Source organism: Emydura macquarii, unplaced genomic scaffold, assembly GCF_026122565.2.
Source record: "Emydura macquarii macquarii isolate MOO-44397 ecotype Brisbane River unplaced genomic scaffold, CSIRO-AGI_Emac_v2 contig_2473, whole genome shotgun sequence".
In the NCBI taxonomy this organism is placed as follows: domain Eukaryota; kingdom Metazoa; phylum Chordata; order Testudines; family Chelidae; genus Emydura; species Emydura macquarii.
The window spans coordinates 16,239,396-16,256,815 of record NW_027132610.1 but is presented as its reverse complement, the minus strand read 5'-3'; the positions used below and the strand labels follow the sequence as shown (position 1 = coordinate 16,256,815).

The following is a 17,420-nucleotide window of genomic DNA, read 5'->3' as shown; positions in this document are numbered from 1 at the left end:
AGGGTAGAATTATTATTCCAATAGGTCTAGAGTTAATAATCTGCATACTACCTACATTTAAACATACTGGCTTTATTGCAAACTTGGCCTGTTTTTTTTAATTACGTTGCACAGTGCCCGAGCACTGGGCTTGGGAAGAGTGCTTCATAAATTGAATCATCCTTGTAAGAATAATTATTAGTACCTGTATTGAGGGTAGAAATTTCTCTTAAAATCTGTTCTGCCCATTTGGCTTCTGAGCTATGGTGTTTCACAAGAGCCAGAGCATAGGCAGAGATTGCAATAGAGTAGAAGTTCAGCTGAGGTGAGAGCTGTCCATGTATGTAAGCGACAGCTTTTTCAATGCCCTGTTTCTGTAGAAATAAAAAATGGATCAGTTTGGAGAGTGGTACAAAACCAGTGCAAAGGGTAACACTGATCTGAGTTCCAATGACTTATAACAACACAATGCAGCTATTTCTAAATTAAACAGAATGGGAGTAAGGTGACCCTAATAACTTTGTGGTTAAGAAGAATGCAAAACAATTCCATTTGTTGAAGATTTCAGCAGGGAATAAAATGTTTTCTGATTTTAGCACTGGATGGGCATATGCTAAAATAGATGGGTTCTATTTACAAGGAGCACAAAATTCTTATCAGAGACTCCCTGCCACATGCAACTGATTTCTGGGGGAGAAGAGGAGGCACCTTTAGCAACTGATTGCAATGGTTGTGGCACCAGATCCTAATTTTCTGGGAGAGGAAGGGTTGACGCAGGCAGTAATGTATGCCAAACCAAGATACTTCAAGATGAATGTTTGTCCAGTGCATTGAATTTGTAAGATAAGTGCTAAACAGCATTGTTCGGCCAAATCCTGAGTTTATTACTCAAGTTTTATTCAGTCATTGCTCAGACAAAACTCACATAGACTTTAGTGGGAGTTTAGCTGAATGTGGACCTCAAGATCTGGGGCCATTATTACTATTATTATTATTATTACTACTAAGGGAAAATTCAAGACAGATTAAAGGAAATACATTTTCACACAATGCCTAATTAAACTGTGGAACTCATTGCCACAGGATGTCATTGACACTAGAAACTTAGCAAGATTCAGAAAGGGGTTGGGCATCTATATGGATAACAAGACTATACAGAGGTATAACAGTTGATGCTAGTCTAGGATCTGGAAGAGAGGTTAAACTTTATATTCAAGGGTTAATCCAGTCTCTAATGACTAGAGTTAGGAGGTTTCTTGCACCTTCCACTGAAGCATCTAGCGCTGGCCACTGCTGAAATAGGATACTAGACTAGAGGGGCCCTGGGTTTGATCCTGTCTGGCATTCTTCTGTTCCGACTTCCACCTAGAACCATGTGTTTATTACCTCACCCTGGATTATAGAATAATTATTGTGTTTGACACTCACAGGACTTTTATTCCTGGCTTCATTTTGTAACACTATTTAAAGTGCTGGTATCCTTGTTTGCCCATCAGTTTAATGGGGATTACAACACTTCTATTCTCACAGGGCATCGTGAGGACTGATTCATTTACCTGTGAGATCCTCAGATGGAAGGAGCTATAGAAATGTAAAGAATAAGAGGCACTCCCCTGACAATGGTTCCCCCCAATTGGTGAAAAATTACATTTCCCTGGGTCCACTGTTTCTCTTGTGCTATAGAAAGGGTTCACCTCAAGGAGAGCAAGTAGTGGTGCTGCCACCTGCCTTCCCTCTAGCCCTGCCCAGGGAGCACATAGCTTTAAAAATCTTCCATGAGCTTCAGAGAAACTTGCTTGCGGAGGCAGCCATGGGGATGCATTGAATCAATGCGTCTTCTAGCCACACTGGCCTGCACTATGTGCTTTTGGAGTTGTGTAGTCTCCCTACAGTGGAGGAAAGGTAGTGGCTGTTTTGCACTACTCCAGCCCATCACTAGGGTGCTGTGACTGTGTTTCTCCCAACAGAAACTCAAGCTGAATCTGGCCCAAGAAATGTATGTGTTCTGCCACGGTGGAAATGCCGCCCCAGTACTGGAGATGAGGCCAAGGACATGCTCAGAAATCTCTATGCAGCTAAACAGAGTGCAGCAGACATGCCAACACAAAACAAATGCATGTAAAAAAAGAATAAAATATTTAAGAATTTAAAAAAAAAAAAAAGCAGGCTTCTTACCACCTCAGAAGATTCAGAGTCATTGAAAGCCCTGAAGGTCTCTTGCATTGCGATGGTTATAAAGGCTGTCAAAGCCAAATGCTCTTCAGTTTTCCCAACTCCACCCTAGAAGGTTAATCATGGTAAAGCTTCTAAAGCATGCATGTTTGTTTAATTGTTTAATCTAGAAAATCTAATTTTATTTCTTTTTATGAAAAATAAACATCACCACATGGTCACACATTTGTTGCTAATATGCCCACCTTAATAGCCTTTCTTCTGCATTTTCCCAGCCACACTTTTCTTCTATCACATAAGTATTTTTTTCATTCATAGATTTTAAGGTAAAAAAGGGCCATTGGATCCTTTACTCTAACTTCTATACTACTTCTATAACACGAGCCTTTAATTTTCCCCTCTTACTCCTATATTGAGCCCAATAACTTGTCTAAAGCACATCTTCCAGGACAGCATCCAGTCTTGATTTGAAGACATCAAAAGATGGAGAATCCACCACTTCCTTTGATAGTTTGTCCCTGGTTAAAAATGTGTGCTGTATCCCTAATTTCAATTTGTCTGGCTTCAGCTTGAAGCCTTTGGTTCTTGTTATGTCTTTTCCTGCTAGATTAAAGAGCCCTTTAGCACCTGATATTTTCCCCTCATGAAGGTACGTATATACTGTAATTGAGTCACTACTTGATCACCTTTTTGGTAAACTGAACAGAGTTCCTTCAGTCTCTCACTATGAGGCATTTTTCTGGCTCTTGAATCATTTTGTGGTTCTTCTCTGCACCCTCTCTCTTTGGAAAGAGTGCTAATTCCTCCCCAGTCTGCCCCAAATGCTCATCCTTTTAAAGAGTTAAAAATATTTTGCTGTGAAAGCTGTTGATTTTTCCCACCCACACACAATTATATGGGAAGCAAAAGATAAAAGTCCAGAATCAGGGGGAAAAAAAACAAAACAAAAAACTCTGAGCCACATCATCAGCTGGTATAAATCATCATAGCCCCATTAACTTCAATAGACCTACACCGATTTACAGCAGCTAAGCAACTGGCCCGTATGGTGGAACAGGTTCTTGTAATTACCAACGACCAACCTGCATAAGTCTGTCCATCACTGGGTGCGGGTCACGGAATGAGCCATCTGTCTGCTGTTTTCCAAGCAAGTAGGAAACAGCTTTGTGTATGTAATGGTCTTCAACACTGATGTATTTCCTGCACCTTGTGAGCACTTTAGCAATGAATGCAGTCAGCCTGTACAAAAGACACTGGTTTCATTTGCTAAACTCATTTATATTTGTGGTTTGCTAACACTAACTACTACATCAGGAGATACTGGTACAATCTTGTACAAGCTATGCTATGTATAATGTTGACCGGTCAATGGTGGTTACGTGGCAATGACGAAAGATATATGAGACATCAAGAAAGACTGCAAAATCTCAGTGCTATTCATACCTCAGTGCACAACACTATTCACTCCTGCACTGGACCCAGTTCTCCTCTGACACTGGTTTCATGTGAGTTTAACTCCATATTATAGAAAAAAGATACAGAGACAGACAGACAGACAGAGACAGAGACAACCTCATGTATGATGAAGCTTGGTCTACACACAAGTTGCACTGGTTTAACTAGCAGTGTGAATTTCTATTGATTTAGTTCTACCATACCACAACTATGTGGGTACTCTTCTTGCACTGATGAATTTAAATTAAACCAATATAAGCAGTTTTAAATAGACACAGAAGTGTCCATCCAGCTGTTTGCATTTCTTATCAAGCAATACGTTCATAATTACATCAGCATTAGCTGTTCACTGAAAGTTGTTCAGAAAAAAAGTCCCACTTTATTATAAAAACAATTTGGCTATAAAAAGCTAAAGAATCAAAGTGTAGACACACAGACTTGCATTCACATGTTTGCAAGTACCCATTGTGTACGCGTGAAGCCTGCTAACATAGCTATGTATGTGGCTAATTTATCTGTGTACATATTAAACGCAGTCAAATATATGGGCACAATTTGAGAATCTGTCCCCAAAAGCCAGGAACTGAACTTCTGATGCACTATGTGTGACAACACTGGCATTTTAGAACTAAAAAACAAACAAACTACACCTAAGGCTGACTATGAAGTATACACTACCATGTACTGCTGGGGGTCCTTTTGAATGCTCCATAAGAACCATCTTCCTTCTGAAATTCAAGAAGTCTTGTGTAACCTGCATAAACAAGCAATCAAATATATTGGTTAAGAAGGCTACTGTACATGTACTTGTATTTATGCACTTTGGGCCTTTTAATGCAACTTCTGGATAAACACGGAAGTGCACTCCACTGTTTTTGTTTGTTCCTCGTAAAGGCTAGAATGTTGGGGCGGGGATGATTGGGACAGTAGCCGGCCTATGAAATAAAATAGGGGAGAGGGAGTATGGGTTTTGTATAAGTCCTGCCTTGATGGGTCTACTTTGGTTGGCATACAGGCATCAACATTACAAGCTTTTGTGGATACCAAGAAATTTCTGCCTGGTGGGTCCATGAAAATCCATCCCCAAGTACCGCCACCTTCTTGAGCAGCTGTACAAGGGGCCAGAACAAGACACAAAAGAGGCAGTGAAGTCTGGCAATAGGATACATAACAGGGACTCGGCAGATCTGGGCTCCATTCCCAGCTCTGCCATTGACTTGAGCCAGTCACTTCATTTTTCTGCATCTCATTTATGTGAGAGCAATACTCGACTTTGTAAAGTTCCTTGAGAACTATTGATAAAAGGCACTGTAGAAGAACTATGTTTTATTAATAATAATTAATCACCAGTAATAGAATAGAATCACATTTCCTTGGGGGATTTTAGATAAATACAACTGCTAAGAAAATGAAGCAATGCTTGACCAAACACCTCAGGTTCAAAGAGTTTCTTTTTTCCAGTCAGACGTGTACAACAGGTTCTAACACACTTCAGGTTTGTTAAGATGCACAGAATCCAATGACGCTGTGCATAAATTATTCCGATGAGGCCCTTGGCAACAGGCCAAAGCTTGCCATTCAGCTAACTTCCAATCAAAAAAGTCTATTCTCCACCATTACTCTTGGTGGGTGAGATTCTATGCTGCGCTGTACAGCACTCACAGCCCATGGGGGGAGGTGGACATGGTGGCTTTGAGTCGTTTGTATGCCCTCCCAATTCTGGGATGGTCAGCAGACCCTGGCATAACAGACAGCCCTTGAGGCCAGTATAAGATATGGCAGCCTATCACTGGTTGCCTATAGGTCACAGCACTGCCTGGCCTCCTTGCACTCCTTTCACCCCCCAGCATGTCCCCAACACAGAGCCAACCCTGAGCTGCATCTGGGGCTTTTAGAGTCACTCTGACTCTTTGTCCCAGTGTAAAGGAGCTGAAGTGAGGGAAGGACTTGTCTATGCAAACAGTTCGCCAAAAGCTGGGGGGTAAATCTACCCTGTGTTAGCCAGCCGCACACTAAGCATCTATGTGGACCCTGCAGCCAGGCACTAAAAGTTCCATGGTGCACTTTGACCTACACTGCTTTGAAACAAGAGCAGATCAAAGCGCACCAGGGTCCACATGGATGCTTATTGTGCAGCAGGTTAGTGCAAGATAGATTTACACCTCAGTTTGTTTGTGTAGACAAGCCCTAGGTTAACTTGGCTCGTAGGCTAAGTGAAGAAGTGAGATCTGTCAGCAGAAGGTAGGTACACCTTTCCCCTTTTATTTTATAAGTATATGGAATTTCATTAGTTCTTTCATTATCATCCTGGCAGATGAATGAGCAGATTTTGTGCCTGGTTGCTAAATGTCCATAATAGTTCTCCAAGTTAGTTAGAATCAAACTCAGTCCTATGTCTAACATCAATGTTTACTCTACAATGCAAAGAAAGAACAAGTAAAAACAGTTTTGTTATTTTTTGGGGTGGGAGGGTCTGGGAGGAGGATTAGGTTCAGCATACCTTGTGCAATCATGTTATGAGCTTCAGCTTTCCGTTCAGGTTTAAAGTTGACCCACTGTTCACTTGCATCCAGATATTCAATGGCATACGTTGCTGGAGCCATTGTCACCATAGTTTGTTCAGCACAACCAGTTGGCACTTTGATAAGCTCATCAATTCCAGCTAGACTGAGACAGTTTTGAATGGACTCACCCATTAAATCCCCTATATTAAAGAAACAAAAATCAGACCAAAATTATTGTATTTAAAGGCTGGAAAGGGTTTTAAAAAAAAAAAGAGTAAACATAACCCTAAAATAAGTGATTATAGGTGGGGTTAGTAGCACTTCCTCTTATTATGGTTGCCTAACAGTTCACATTATAAAACCCCATTTTCAGTTGCTTATAACTGTGCCAAACTTTAACTGCATGGGTTGAACTTTTCCATGCTGCCCTGATTTATTTATGCTCCCTCAGGCTGATTGATTGATTTATTTATTGATAATTTCAGTCACAACAGTTCAGCTATGTCCAAGAACAAGGCTAGGGAAAATTTTTAAATATTTCTGACCACTTTTTATTTCAGAAGTTCTAGCACCTGGCTTTGGAGCAGTGACTTGAAATTTGGTGGGTGTGTGTCTGGCGGGGCAGGTGGGTGGGTGGGTGGGTGGGGGAACTTTGCGTCAGTGATATGCCTTTTGCCACACCTGTGAAAAATCTGTCCAAATTTGGCCAAGTTATAAGCCTTTGAAAAATTATAGTTTGCATATGCTCAGTAGACATTTGCTATATCTTTGCAGTTTAATTCTCTGAAAATTCCATCTGGACTTGGCATACTCCACCCAGGGCTGAGCAGTACTTTCTCTGCAATTGCAGTTCTGTGACCTTAAGATCCCCATAGTGCCAACTGGCAAATGGTTTAGTGTTCTGTAAAAGCAACTCTTAGCAGGCCTCATAAACTCACTACACTTAGCAGAAAACTTTCATTGTATGTATCCATAAAGAATGTTATGTAAGGTCTCTAATAAAGGCTTATCTCATACTGATCCTCATAATCATCGTGAGATATATATAAATAGGTGGCAGTTAAATGTGCTGTGTATATGTACTGAAAATAAGTTTTAAAGTCTGTCACCAACCAAAGAGAAAAACAGGTTTCTTTCAGACAGGAGTTGGGATATATATTCACCTATCCACCTTGGTTCACACGTACATTATTATAAGCCAACACAATGGGAGCCCAATTTACATATGAAGTAAACAGGAGCATGGGATGACACTGGAGACTAAACCATCGGGGGTTTCTGCTGTCTCTGGGGGCAAAAACTGAACTTTGAAGACTATAAAATGTATGCAAGGAGACATTTTGTTATCCATTCACTGATGAAAACACTGGGCAGAGGGAGGGTACTTCGTGAATGCTTGGATCCTTGTTTGTCTGAAACCAACTAGCATAAGACTAAATCTCTGGGGGAAAATCTCCTTCATTATATAGACCCAGATTTGCATTTTATGATTCTGTTTCATATGAAACCATTGTCCTTACTCACTGTCTCCTAAGTTTTAGCTTTTGATAATACACTTTTTTTGTTTTCATTTTAGTTTTATCTCCGAGCTATGATGTTATACAGGAATTAATCTCAGCTGAATAAAACCAAATGTGTGTACACTGGGGATAGCAAATCTGTCAGTTTCTGAGAGTGTCCAGCAACTGGAGCTGTCTACTACAGGGGAACACTTCAAAGGCGATTGAGGATTGGGGTATGCCTTGTAACCCACCTGTGCTTAGGGTAACTCCTTGAAAATGCCAAGGTCAGGGCAGGCTGCAAAAAGGAGAGCAGATTCTCCCAGAACTGGCGGGTAGCACTGTTCCCTGACCAGTCACAAACAGTGCTCCTGATTTCCCACACTGGTTATCAAGAAGCTACAACAAGAAATACACAGCCCCCTTTATTGCATGTCAGTCTCAGGGTTCCAATCAGCAACTGGGTCTAGTAAAGAGATAAGTTATTTAAACTCAAGTCCCATTGCCAAAATGTTTTCCTGATCCCGAAAGGGTCAGCCACAGTACCAGGTCAATATAAGTTTGGATCTTACCCAAAATACCACTCTGTCAGCCAATCCTTTAGTAACTAAAACCAAAGGCTTATTATAAAAGAAACAAGTAAGAAGAGAGATGTTAAATGATCAAAGCAATCAGACACATATACATGACTTTAAAGTTCATATATATCAGATTCTCAGCAGAACTGTGGAGTTCGCAAGCTTGTGTCATCCTTCTGTTGCACATCCGGAACCTGGATGGGTCTCAGTCCTTTGTTTCACAGCTTCAGTTGTTGATGAGTTGATCCAGAGTTAGGAAGCAGGAATGAAGACAAGATGGAGATGGTGAAATCTGGTCTGCCATGTGGTTTGTTTCAAAACAAGCTCACAGCACATGGGCAGGGAAAGGCACTTGCAGTTCCCCTGACCACAAGCATGTCCCTGCATGTCCTGTTGACTCATAGGTAGTGTCCTGTTTCTCTCCCTTCCTGGTCTTATTGTAAAGGTAATGGCCCTCGATGAGTCATCAATATTGACACTAATCTCCCTGGGGGATGTAACCCAGTATCACAGAACAAGGGTTTGGATACAGACATATATCACACATATCCATAAATTACAGCACAAAGATGATGCATACACATAAACAATATTATCTTACTTAGCAAATTATAAGCTGAGCTAACTTAATCAATTCAATCACTTCCACATGCCCTCAGTTGCCGTTAACTGCTTAAGCTACCATGTGTGATTGTATTCCTTCAGCATTTTTAAGTGACAACAATCATTTTCCACAGAAATTCTGCCCTTACCCTTTTCAGCTAGGTGTTGCTCTAAAGAAACCCCTCTTTGAGCCACAACAGACTCTTTCTGGGTTTCAGGTAAGTCCAGAACCAACTCTGAGATAATTGACACCTCCTCCATCGGCATAAACTGAGGCACACTGTCTGCTCCAGTCCACAGACAGAAGACTGGATACAAATTCTCCCTCAGCAGATAAACTGCTATTCTTAACAGATAAACCAGAAGTATTAGAATTGCCTGGGCCCTGGGGTCCAGTTATGACATTAACCGGATTAAACCTAGTCATAATGTCATTACCACTAATGGATACAGGTTCAGGAACACTTCCTTCCTGGGTTTTAGTTGAGTCCAGAATCACTTCTGGTACAACTGACAAATTCTCAATGAGCATAAGCGGAGAGGTACTTTCTGCCTTTTCCACAGACAGAATACTGGAGACAAACTCTCTCTCACCATATAAACTGCTATTCTTAACAGACAAAAACAGTTTGAAATTTCCTTTCTCTTGTCTCTTGGCACATGGCTGTTCATGGACAAACACTGGGATGGCTTCCTTAACAGGCAAATTGCCACTCCCGGCAGACAAACAATTGGAGACAGTTTCTTCCTCAGCGGATAAACTGCTTCTCTGAATAGACAAGCTGCTGTTTTCTACAATCGCACAGCTAGTGACGCTCTCTTCCTTATCACAGAACACTTGGCTAAACACAGACAACTGCTTAGAGTCACACACACACCCCTTCACAAATTTCCCTGTTGATGACTCTCTGGGAGTGGGTTATGATATCAACCTGTTAAACATAGTTACCATATCATTATTAAACATACCAAAATTGTTATAAGCTGGACAAGATTCTCTTCCAATCCTTGCCATTGAGAGGAGCTGGACTTCCAGGATGATACAGCTTCTGCTGGTTTTTTACTACTTTGATTTGGAGTTTAAGTCTGGAAGCACCTGCGTCAGCTTCCAGTTCCAACCTTCTGCATTCCTGGGTTCTCGTTTCAGCTTCTCTTTCCATATCAGCTATCTTTTACTTTTCTTGCATTTGAAGCTCTGCCATTCTTCTCTCATGCTGAAGACTCAGGATGTCTTTTAGGGCTTGCATTCTGATTGCTTCATATGATCGTGGATCACTCATCATGACTAACTTTAACTTTAACACTCTCAGTATGAAATTTTAAATTTGGAATAGCTTGGGGTTCTGATCCAAAACCCAAATGATCTGGTTCTATGGATCCTGCTATGATTACGCCAATGTGACCCATCTGTGCCCGCTGAAAATGCCAAGGTCAGGGTAGGCTGCACTGGTTATCAATGGTGAAAAGTTCGAGGTGGGTAGCCGTGTTAGCCGTGTTAGTCTGTATACAGAAAATCAACGAGAGTCCTGTAGCACTTTAAAGACTAACGAATTTAATTTCTGCAGGCATAAGTTTTCGTGGGCTGTAACCCACTTCGTCAGATGCCATGTGACGAAGTGGATTACAGCCCACGAAAGCTTATGCCTGCAGAAATTAAATTTGTTAGTCTTTAAAGTGCTACAGGACTCTCATTGATTTTACTGTTATCAAGATGCCGCAAGAAGTACACAGCCCCTTTTATTGCATTTCAGTCTCTGGCTCCCAATCAGCAACTAGGTCCAGTAAAGAGATAAGTTAATTAAAAACTCTATTCCCTTTGCCAAAATGTTCTCCTGACCCCCAAAGGGTCAGCCACAGTACCAGATCAATATTGGTTTGGATCTTAACCAAAATACTACGCTGCCAGCCAATCCTTTAGTAACTAAAACTAAAGGTTTATTATAAAAGAAAAGAAACAAACAAGAAGAGAGAAGTTAAATGGTCAAAGCAATCAGATAAATACAAATGACTTCAAAGTCCATATATATCAGATTCTTAGCAGAATTATGGAATTTGCAGGCCTGTGTGCAGTCCCTCTGGTGTACATCTAGTAACTGGATGGGTCTCAGTCCTTTGTTTCACAGCTTCAGATGTAGAGTAGTTGATCCAGAGATAGGAAGCAGGAATGACAAGATGGAGATGGTGAAGTTTCTGCCATGATGTGGCTTATACATGCTGTGTTCCAAACACAAGCTCAGAGTCATAGCGCATGGGCAGGGAAAAGCTCTTAAAATGCCCGTCCACAGGCATGTCCCTGTCTTGATGACTGTCTCATAGGTGTATTCCCTGGCTTCTCTCCATGGGCTCATTGTATAGCTGATGGCCCTTGATTGGCCCTCAATCAGGCTGGACAGTGCTGAGGCTAATCTGTTGGGTGTGTCACCCAGTAGCACCACACAATTTTTTGGGTACAGACACATACCACACATATCCATAACTTGCAATACAAAGGTGAAACATACACATAAACATTATTATCATACTTAGGCCATGCCAAGCACTATTGGAAAGGTTATAATTTGCTATCTTGTATGAATTATTGCAATTTTGCAATATTGATAACAATATTATAAATAGTCACTCATATACCAGACAGCGTCACACCTCTCTTGTTAACCTGCAAGGCAAAGGAAGGGCTGACAGAGTGCTGAGGAGATTGTTTGAGTGGCTAGCAGATTGGTAGTGTCAGAGAGCTGATACCCAGCACCAGCAAGTCTTCCTATCACTGGGGTCAGTCGCTCCCAGCCCTGGGCACTCCGGAAAGTGTCACAAGTTCCCAGATGTGCCAAGTCCAGGTACTAGTACTGTGAGCAGGGAGGCTGTCTCTCCTATGCTTTCAAAGACTATCCTACTGGGCCAGGATCCACAGGAAGAGTTGATTTTACTATGCCTGTAATAATCCACATGACTGTGTTTAACTGAGAATCCACAAGGGAATTATGGGACCGATGTGTAGCCAATTATTTCAATTAATCATTTAACAGAGGATTTACTGTCATGGTTAAGTATAATTAATTAATGGGATGGACATGTTTAAGTCTGATAGGCTCATCGGAGTATAAGATTGACAAGCATTTAAAAGTGATAAGTGTGTCTTAGGTATATAAACAAAGTAAGGCTGTAATGGAAGATCTACAGGCTGAGGCCTGTAAGATTTTAGCTTAGCCATATTAGGCCTCAGGCCTAAGGAGGGTTGACATAAGTAGGTGACTCAGAAATAACCCTGTACCAGTAAAGCTACAAGATTATTGTAAAAAATGTGCTAATGGGTGATGTTCCTATCAATGTAGCCATCTAGACAGCAAGACACCAGATTGTAACCTCATGAGAAATTCTGCCAGAACCTCAAGTTACCGTGCAGACTTGTCTATGTAGATGCTAATGAGAATAAGGGGAGCTAAGGGCAGGTCAACACTTAAAATGCTACACCGGTGCAGCTGTCCTGCTGTAGCACTTCAGTGAAGATGCTACTACGCTGATGGGAGAGCTTCTCCTGTTGGCGCAGTTAATCCATCTCCATGAGAGGCAGTAGCTATGTCAACAAGAGAAGCCTTCCCATCGACATAGTACTCTCTAGTCTGGGAGTTAGGTTGATATAACTTTGTTGCTCAGGGGTGTGGATTTTTCAGACCCCTGAGTGACATAATTATACTGACATAAGTTTGTGATGTAGACCGGGTCTAACCAGATAACCTATGAAAAGCGAAGCACCCATAAGTTTATGGGGTGTGGAAGTGCAAATAAGGAATAAGGGGTTTGCAGCCTTATGCGTATATATGAGCTTTAGTAGGCATAAGCATAATTCAGGTTAAAAGGTGTTGCCTGGTCTCTGTGTGTGTGTGAGAAGAAACACACAAGGAGATGCCAGGATGACAACCATGGGTGGTGATGATGATGACAATGTCAATGATGAGGATAATAATGACTGACACTCCAGGATCCCCCAGCAGGAGACATGAGATGTGAGTGATGCCAGTCATAGGGCTAAACACTTTGCTCTCTCTCTCGCTATTGTATTTTAGTATTTGTAGGATTGTTTATCCGCTTAGTGAATTTGTTAATAAAGAAACTTGTCATAAACTGGAATTGTTTCTCATGTGCTCCTAGGATATCTTAATACTAATAATATTTCTGATGCTGTAGCCCTCAGGAGTCTGACTCTTTAACCAATGCAGTCTAAGAGATTAATCAATAATCAATATACCGATCCATCAATAAGGTTACATGTGTGCCCAGACAGTATTTTGTGGTAGAGAAAACAAGATGACGACAACTTTCTCATGGTCTGCTTTGTTACAAGGGACAGCCAAGCCATCAAATCTGCATCTAAATGTCACTCACTGAAGTCCCAGGTTGAACAGCAATGGAAATTCTATGATGAACCAATGAAGATAAAATAAAATGCTGAATAGCTGCTCATTAATTGAGTACTGTACATCCTGTATACTGAATGAGGCAAGGCTCCCAGGGAAACAATAGTATGTGATCATGTAGTTAAAGACTGTTCATAATGCATATGCATAACGCAATCGTAATTCTGGCATTTCCTAACTTCTGAGTGCTTGACTTTGCAACCCTAATGTTCTTTTAACATAGTTTTTTTTAATGTGTTTTTAACACACTCGCAGACAGACAGACACACACAATATTAGATTATATACATTACATATACCCATTTGCTACGTAGATAGTGTGTGGTGAGGGGCAAGGAGCTGGCTTAGATTTGGCTTTGTCTCTCTCAGTGATTTGGGCCAAACCAATATCAGAATATTTCCCGTTGCATGACAGGAGAAACCAGGGAAGGAATTGTGACTCATATTTACAGAGATTAGTTTATGAACGTGATCCACTAGTTCACATATCATTTGCATCATTACAAATTCTGGAGGCTATTTTTACCTTTCACACTCACAAAGACATGGCTCTCAGACCCTGGTATCATATTAGATGGTTTCTTCAAATCAAGAATATGGTTTCTAGCTGGAAAAGAAGATGTACATGAGAACTGTTTAAGTGTTATCCAATACAATTTAATTTAAAAACATAACCTTCATACCAATAACTCACAATTACAACAGAAATGTGACACTAGGATGTTGTGAGAGTTGAGGGCAAGGGCACGTAAGAAGCGCTGACAAGAGCAGCTCTGATTCAGCAAGGTACTTAAGCATGTGCTTAACTAAGCACCTGAATAGTTGCAATGGTGTCATTGTCACTACTTAAGAGCTTAAAGTTAAATGCATGCTCAAGCACCTTGCTGAACCTGGGCCAGTAAGTGCTAGCATGAGAAACTTGTTGACTACTCACTAGTTGTAAGCAAATGATTTTGAAGAGCATTTTAAAAAGGGATCAGGGACACAAAGATGTGGATGAATTATTCTTGATAGACAGCATTGCATCAGCAAAGGGTTAACAGTTTCTGCCTATGAAAGTCTCCCAATGAAAGTCTTTCTTCATCAGAGTAAATTGCATCATGGAATGGGTCACCCAAATGCCTGGAGAGAACCTGCTTCAATACCGAAATAAAACCCCCTCCAACACCCCTAGTGTCACTTACCACCACATGTTGGAACCCATATGGGATCTCATTAAACAGCTACAACTGGTACTTGATTGGGACCACATCCTGAAAGAAATCTTTCCTGAACCCCCTTTTCTGGCCTTCAAAGAACCCCAATCTCTCCAAGCTCATCATCAGAAGCAAGCTCCCCACAGACCAGGACACACCAACTCAAAGCATCACTTGACACAAAATCTGTAAATATATCTCCACTGCTATGATGATCAATACCCCACACAACACACCTTTCAAGATGCAGGCATCCTATACATGTCTATCACAACCTGTGGTGTACCTCATCCAGTGCACTAATTGCCCCAGTAACAACTATGTGGATGAAACCAGACAATCACTACATTCTGGAATGAACTCACACAGGAAAACGATAAAAAGACAGAAATACCCTATCACCTGTGGGTGATGACTTCTCACAAAGTGATCACTCTATATTAGATCTCTCCGTGTCCTCAAAGGAAATCTGCCTTACACCTTCAAAAGATGAGACTGGAAGCTTACATTCATAATTTTGCTAGACCCACTAAAAATCATGACTGAATAAGAGACATTGGATTTATGGCTTATTACAATAATCTATAACACACTAAGACATCTACTCCACCTTTTTCTTCACCTTTCCCCCATGACTGGAGAGGTGTTAACGGGCCACTTCACCTTGGATGGTCCATTGAAATATGTGTTAGCATAAGTAGTTAAACAATCTGTTCCACCTCCTGAACTTACCCAAAGCTGAAGAAGAAGAGTACTGTGTAAGCTTGAAAGTTTGTCTCTCTCACCAACAGAAGTTGGTTTAATGAAAGATATTACCTCACCCACCTAGTCTCTCGATGGCTGTCAGATTTGATTTTTACCGGATACTTAGACGGAAAACCCCCTATTTTTCCATGTTTCCATTTTGTTCACAAGAAACAATGTTACTAACAACTAGAACTGTGTGGATAATCAATATTTTGGTTCATTGGCCGAAACCTCCCACCCCCCAAAAAATCTAAAATAGTTCATTTCAGAACAAAATTAAAAAATTTCGGTGTTCTCGGCAAAACAAAAAATAAATAGATTCAGGTCAAATTAAATGTTTTGTTTAGACTTAAAATTTTTTTAATCACTTATTTTTTTAATTAAAAGCAAGGAAATGCCAGTCACAAAACTGGAGAAGGAGGTGATGCACTCAACTGGGATGTGTGAGAGCCACAGTCAAGTCTCACGCTGCCTTATCCAGAGCAATGATTTAAACCGGGGTCTTATACCTCCTAGGTGTGTACTCTAACCAGTGGGCCACAGGGTACTCTGGGATGGGGCTGTTTCAATCTCTACTGCTGAAGCCATTCTACTTTGTTCAAGTACAAGATACTTAGTCATTGGAATCTGTTAACCCAGATGGTTATAAAACATTTGAATTCAGATCATTAGACTAAAAATGGTGGAAATCTTAAACAATAAAACCCCTCTTGTAACTTACAATTATCATTAATGCAAATGGTCTCTTCTTCTCTCCGTAAAATGCCTTCACTCTGCACAATAAATTAAAAATAGGTCAACCCCATTGCAGATTATTGCATCTGGGGACTTAACTGCTACAAACATATTGTTACTAACACAATATTGGACCAGTAGATGGCAGCAATAATTTCATTTGGATAGAGATTTCCAACCAAATACAATAAAAGGTACTTAAAATCAGTATTTCAGCCTTCCATATATATATATATACCAGCTGAACTGATTACTGATTTTTACCAGTCTTTTTGTTAGAAAAAGCGTTATTTTTTTTCAGATGAAATGTTTTACTAAAGGCAAACAAGAAATGTGAAGCTTTGACATTTATTTTTAGCTAGTGAAACATATATTTACAGTCCATTGAAGGGCTCAGTTTTACATATACCCCCCTTCCCGCACACACTCTCTCTCTCTCACTCTAGAACAAAGTGTCAATAAAAGAGCTTTGTCTGGGATTAGGGTCATTTCCTTTTAATCAATTATTTTAAAAAATAATTAAAAGCTTTGACCATTCAAAGCTCATACAAGTTACAGCTGAGCCAACTAATGGCCTTGATTTGAGTGGTATGTGTCAATAGTCTTGATCTCACTGCCTGAAATGTGGTCCCTGTTATCATGACACTGCAGAATTCCAGACTGTTTGTTAAACATGGAAGACCTTGTGCAAGGCATTATCCCTATGAAGGATGGCCCAATGGAAGGGTGCTAACCTAGGACTGGGGGGAACCCAGTTGCAGTTCCCTGCTCTGCCACAGACTTCCTGCGTGACCCTGGCCAAATCACTCAAGCCCAGATCCTCAAAAGTATTCAAGGGCATAACTCCCGTTGATTTAAAAAAGAGTTAGATGTCTAAATATCTTTGAGAAGCTAGGCCTCAGTCTCTCTGTGCCTTTGTTCCCCATCCACCTTACAGGAGTGTTATGAGGATGAATATATTAAAGATTGTGTGGGGCTCAGTTCTTAAAGTAATGGAGGCCATATAAGGCCAGTAGTGCTTTTTCCAGAAAATTCTTCTAACTATTGTTATTTATTATTTGTGAAAGTGTCAACAGTGTGTTCAGCTTCCTACAAGACTCATCACTGAGAACCTATCCAAGGATCTTACTAACCAGAAGACACATTTCCAATAGACCTGTGGGCCTAATATAAGACCTGGAGGCCAAATGCAGCCCACACAGGTCTAAAACCGTGCCTAAGGCCACTAGGCTGTGAGTTCATTTTAACGGTAGAAATAAAACTCCTTCCCTTCCTGATTTCCCCGTGTCTCCCGTCTTTGCTCTGTCTGTCTTTTAGATGAAGCTTTCTTGAGATGGGAACTGACTTTATGTTTGTGTCTGGACTGGACTCCTCATTTAAGAACAGGCAACCAATCACATTGGCATACTTTGAGCTACGTAAGAAGTAATGAACTCCTCTCTCTTTCAGGATAAGAACATAAGAACGGCCATACTGGATCAGACCAATGGTCCATCTAGCCCAGTATCCTGTCTTCAGACAATGGCCAATGCCAGGTGCT

General features: G+C 40.8%; 1 protein-coding gene across 1 annotated transcript in view; it reads right to left on the bottom strand.

Annotated features, from left to right (window-relative positions):
• The window catches only part of LOC137163019 (complement C4-A-like), an 88,159-nt gene that overhangs the window by 24,937 nt on the left and 45,802 nt on the right, over positions 1–17,420 (bottom strand). The window contains exons 22-28 of the mRNA XM_067563039.1: positions 15,867–15,918; positions 13,729–13,809; positions 6,107–6,310; positions 4,285–4,360; positions 3,234–3,390; positions 2,155–2,259; positions 185–353 (exon numbers count right to left, since the gene is read on the bottom strand). Of these exons, the coding sequence (XP_067419140.1) occupies positions 185–353; positions 2,155–2,259; positions 3,234–3,390; positions 4,285–4,360; positions 6,107–6,310; positions 13,729–13,809; positions 15,867–15,918 (844 nt within the window). The remainder of the gene's footprint in view (positions 1–184; positions 354–2,154; positions 2,260–3,233; positions 3,391–4,284; positions 4,361–6,106; positions 6,311–13,728; positions 13,810–15,866; positions 15,919–17,420) is intronic.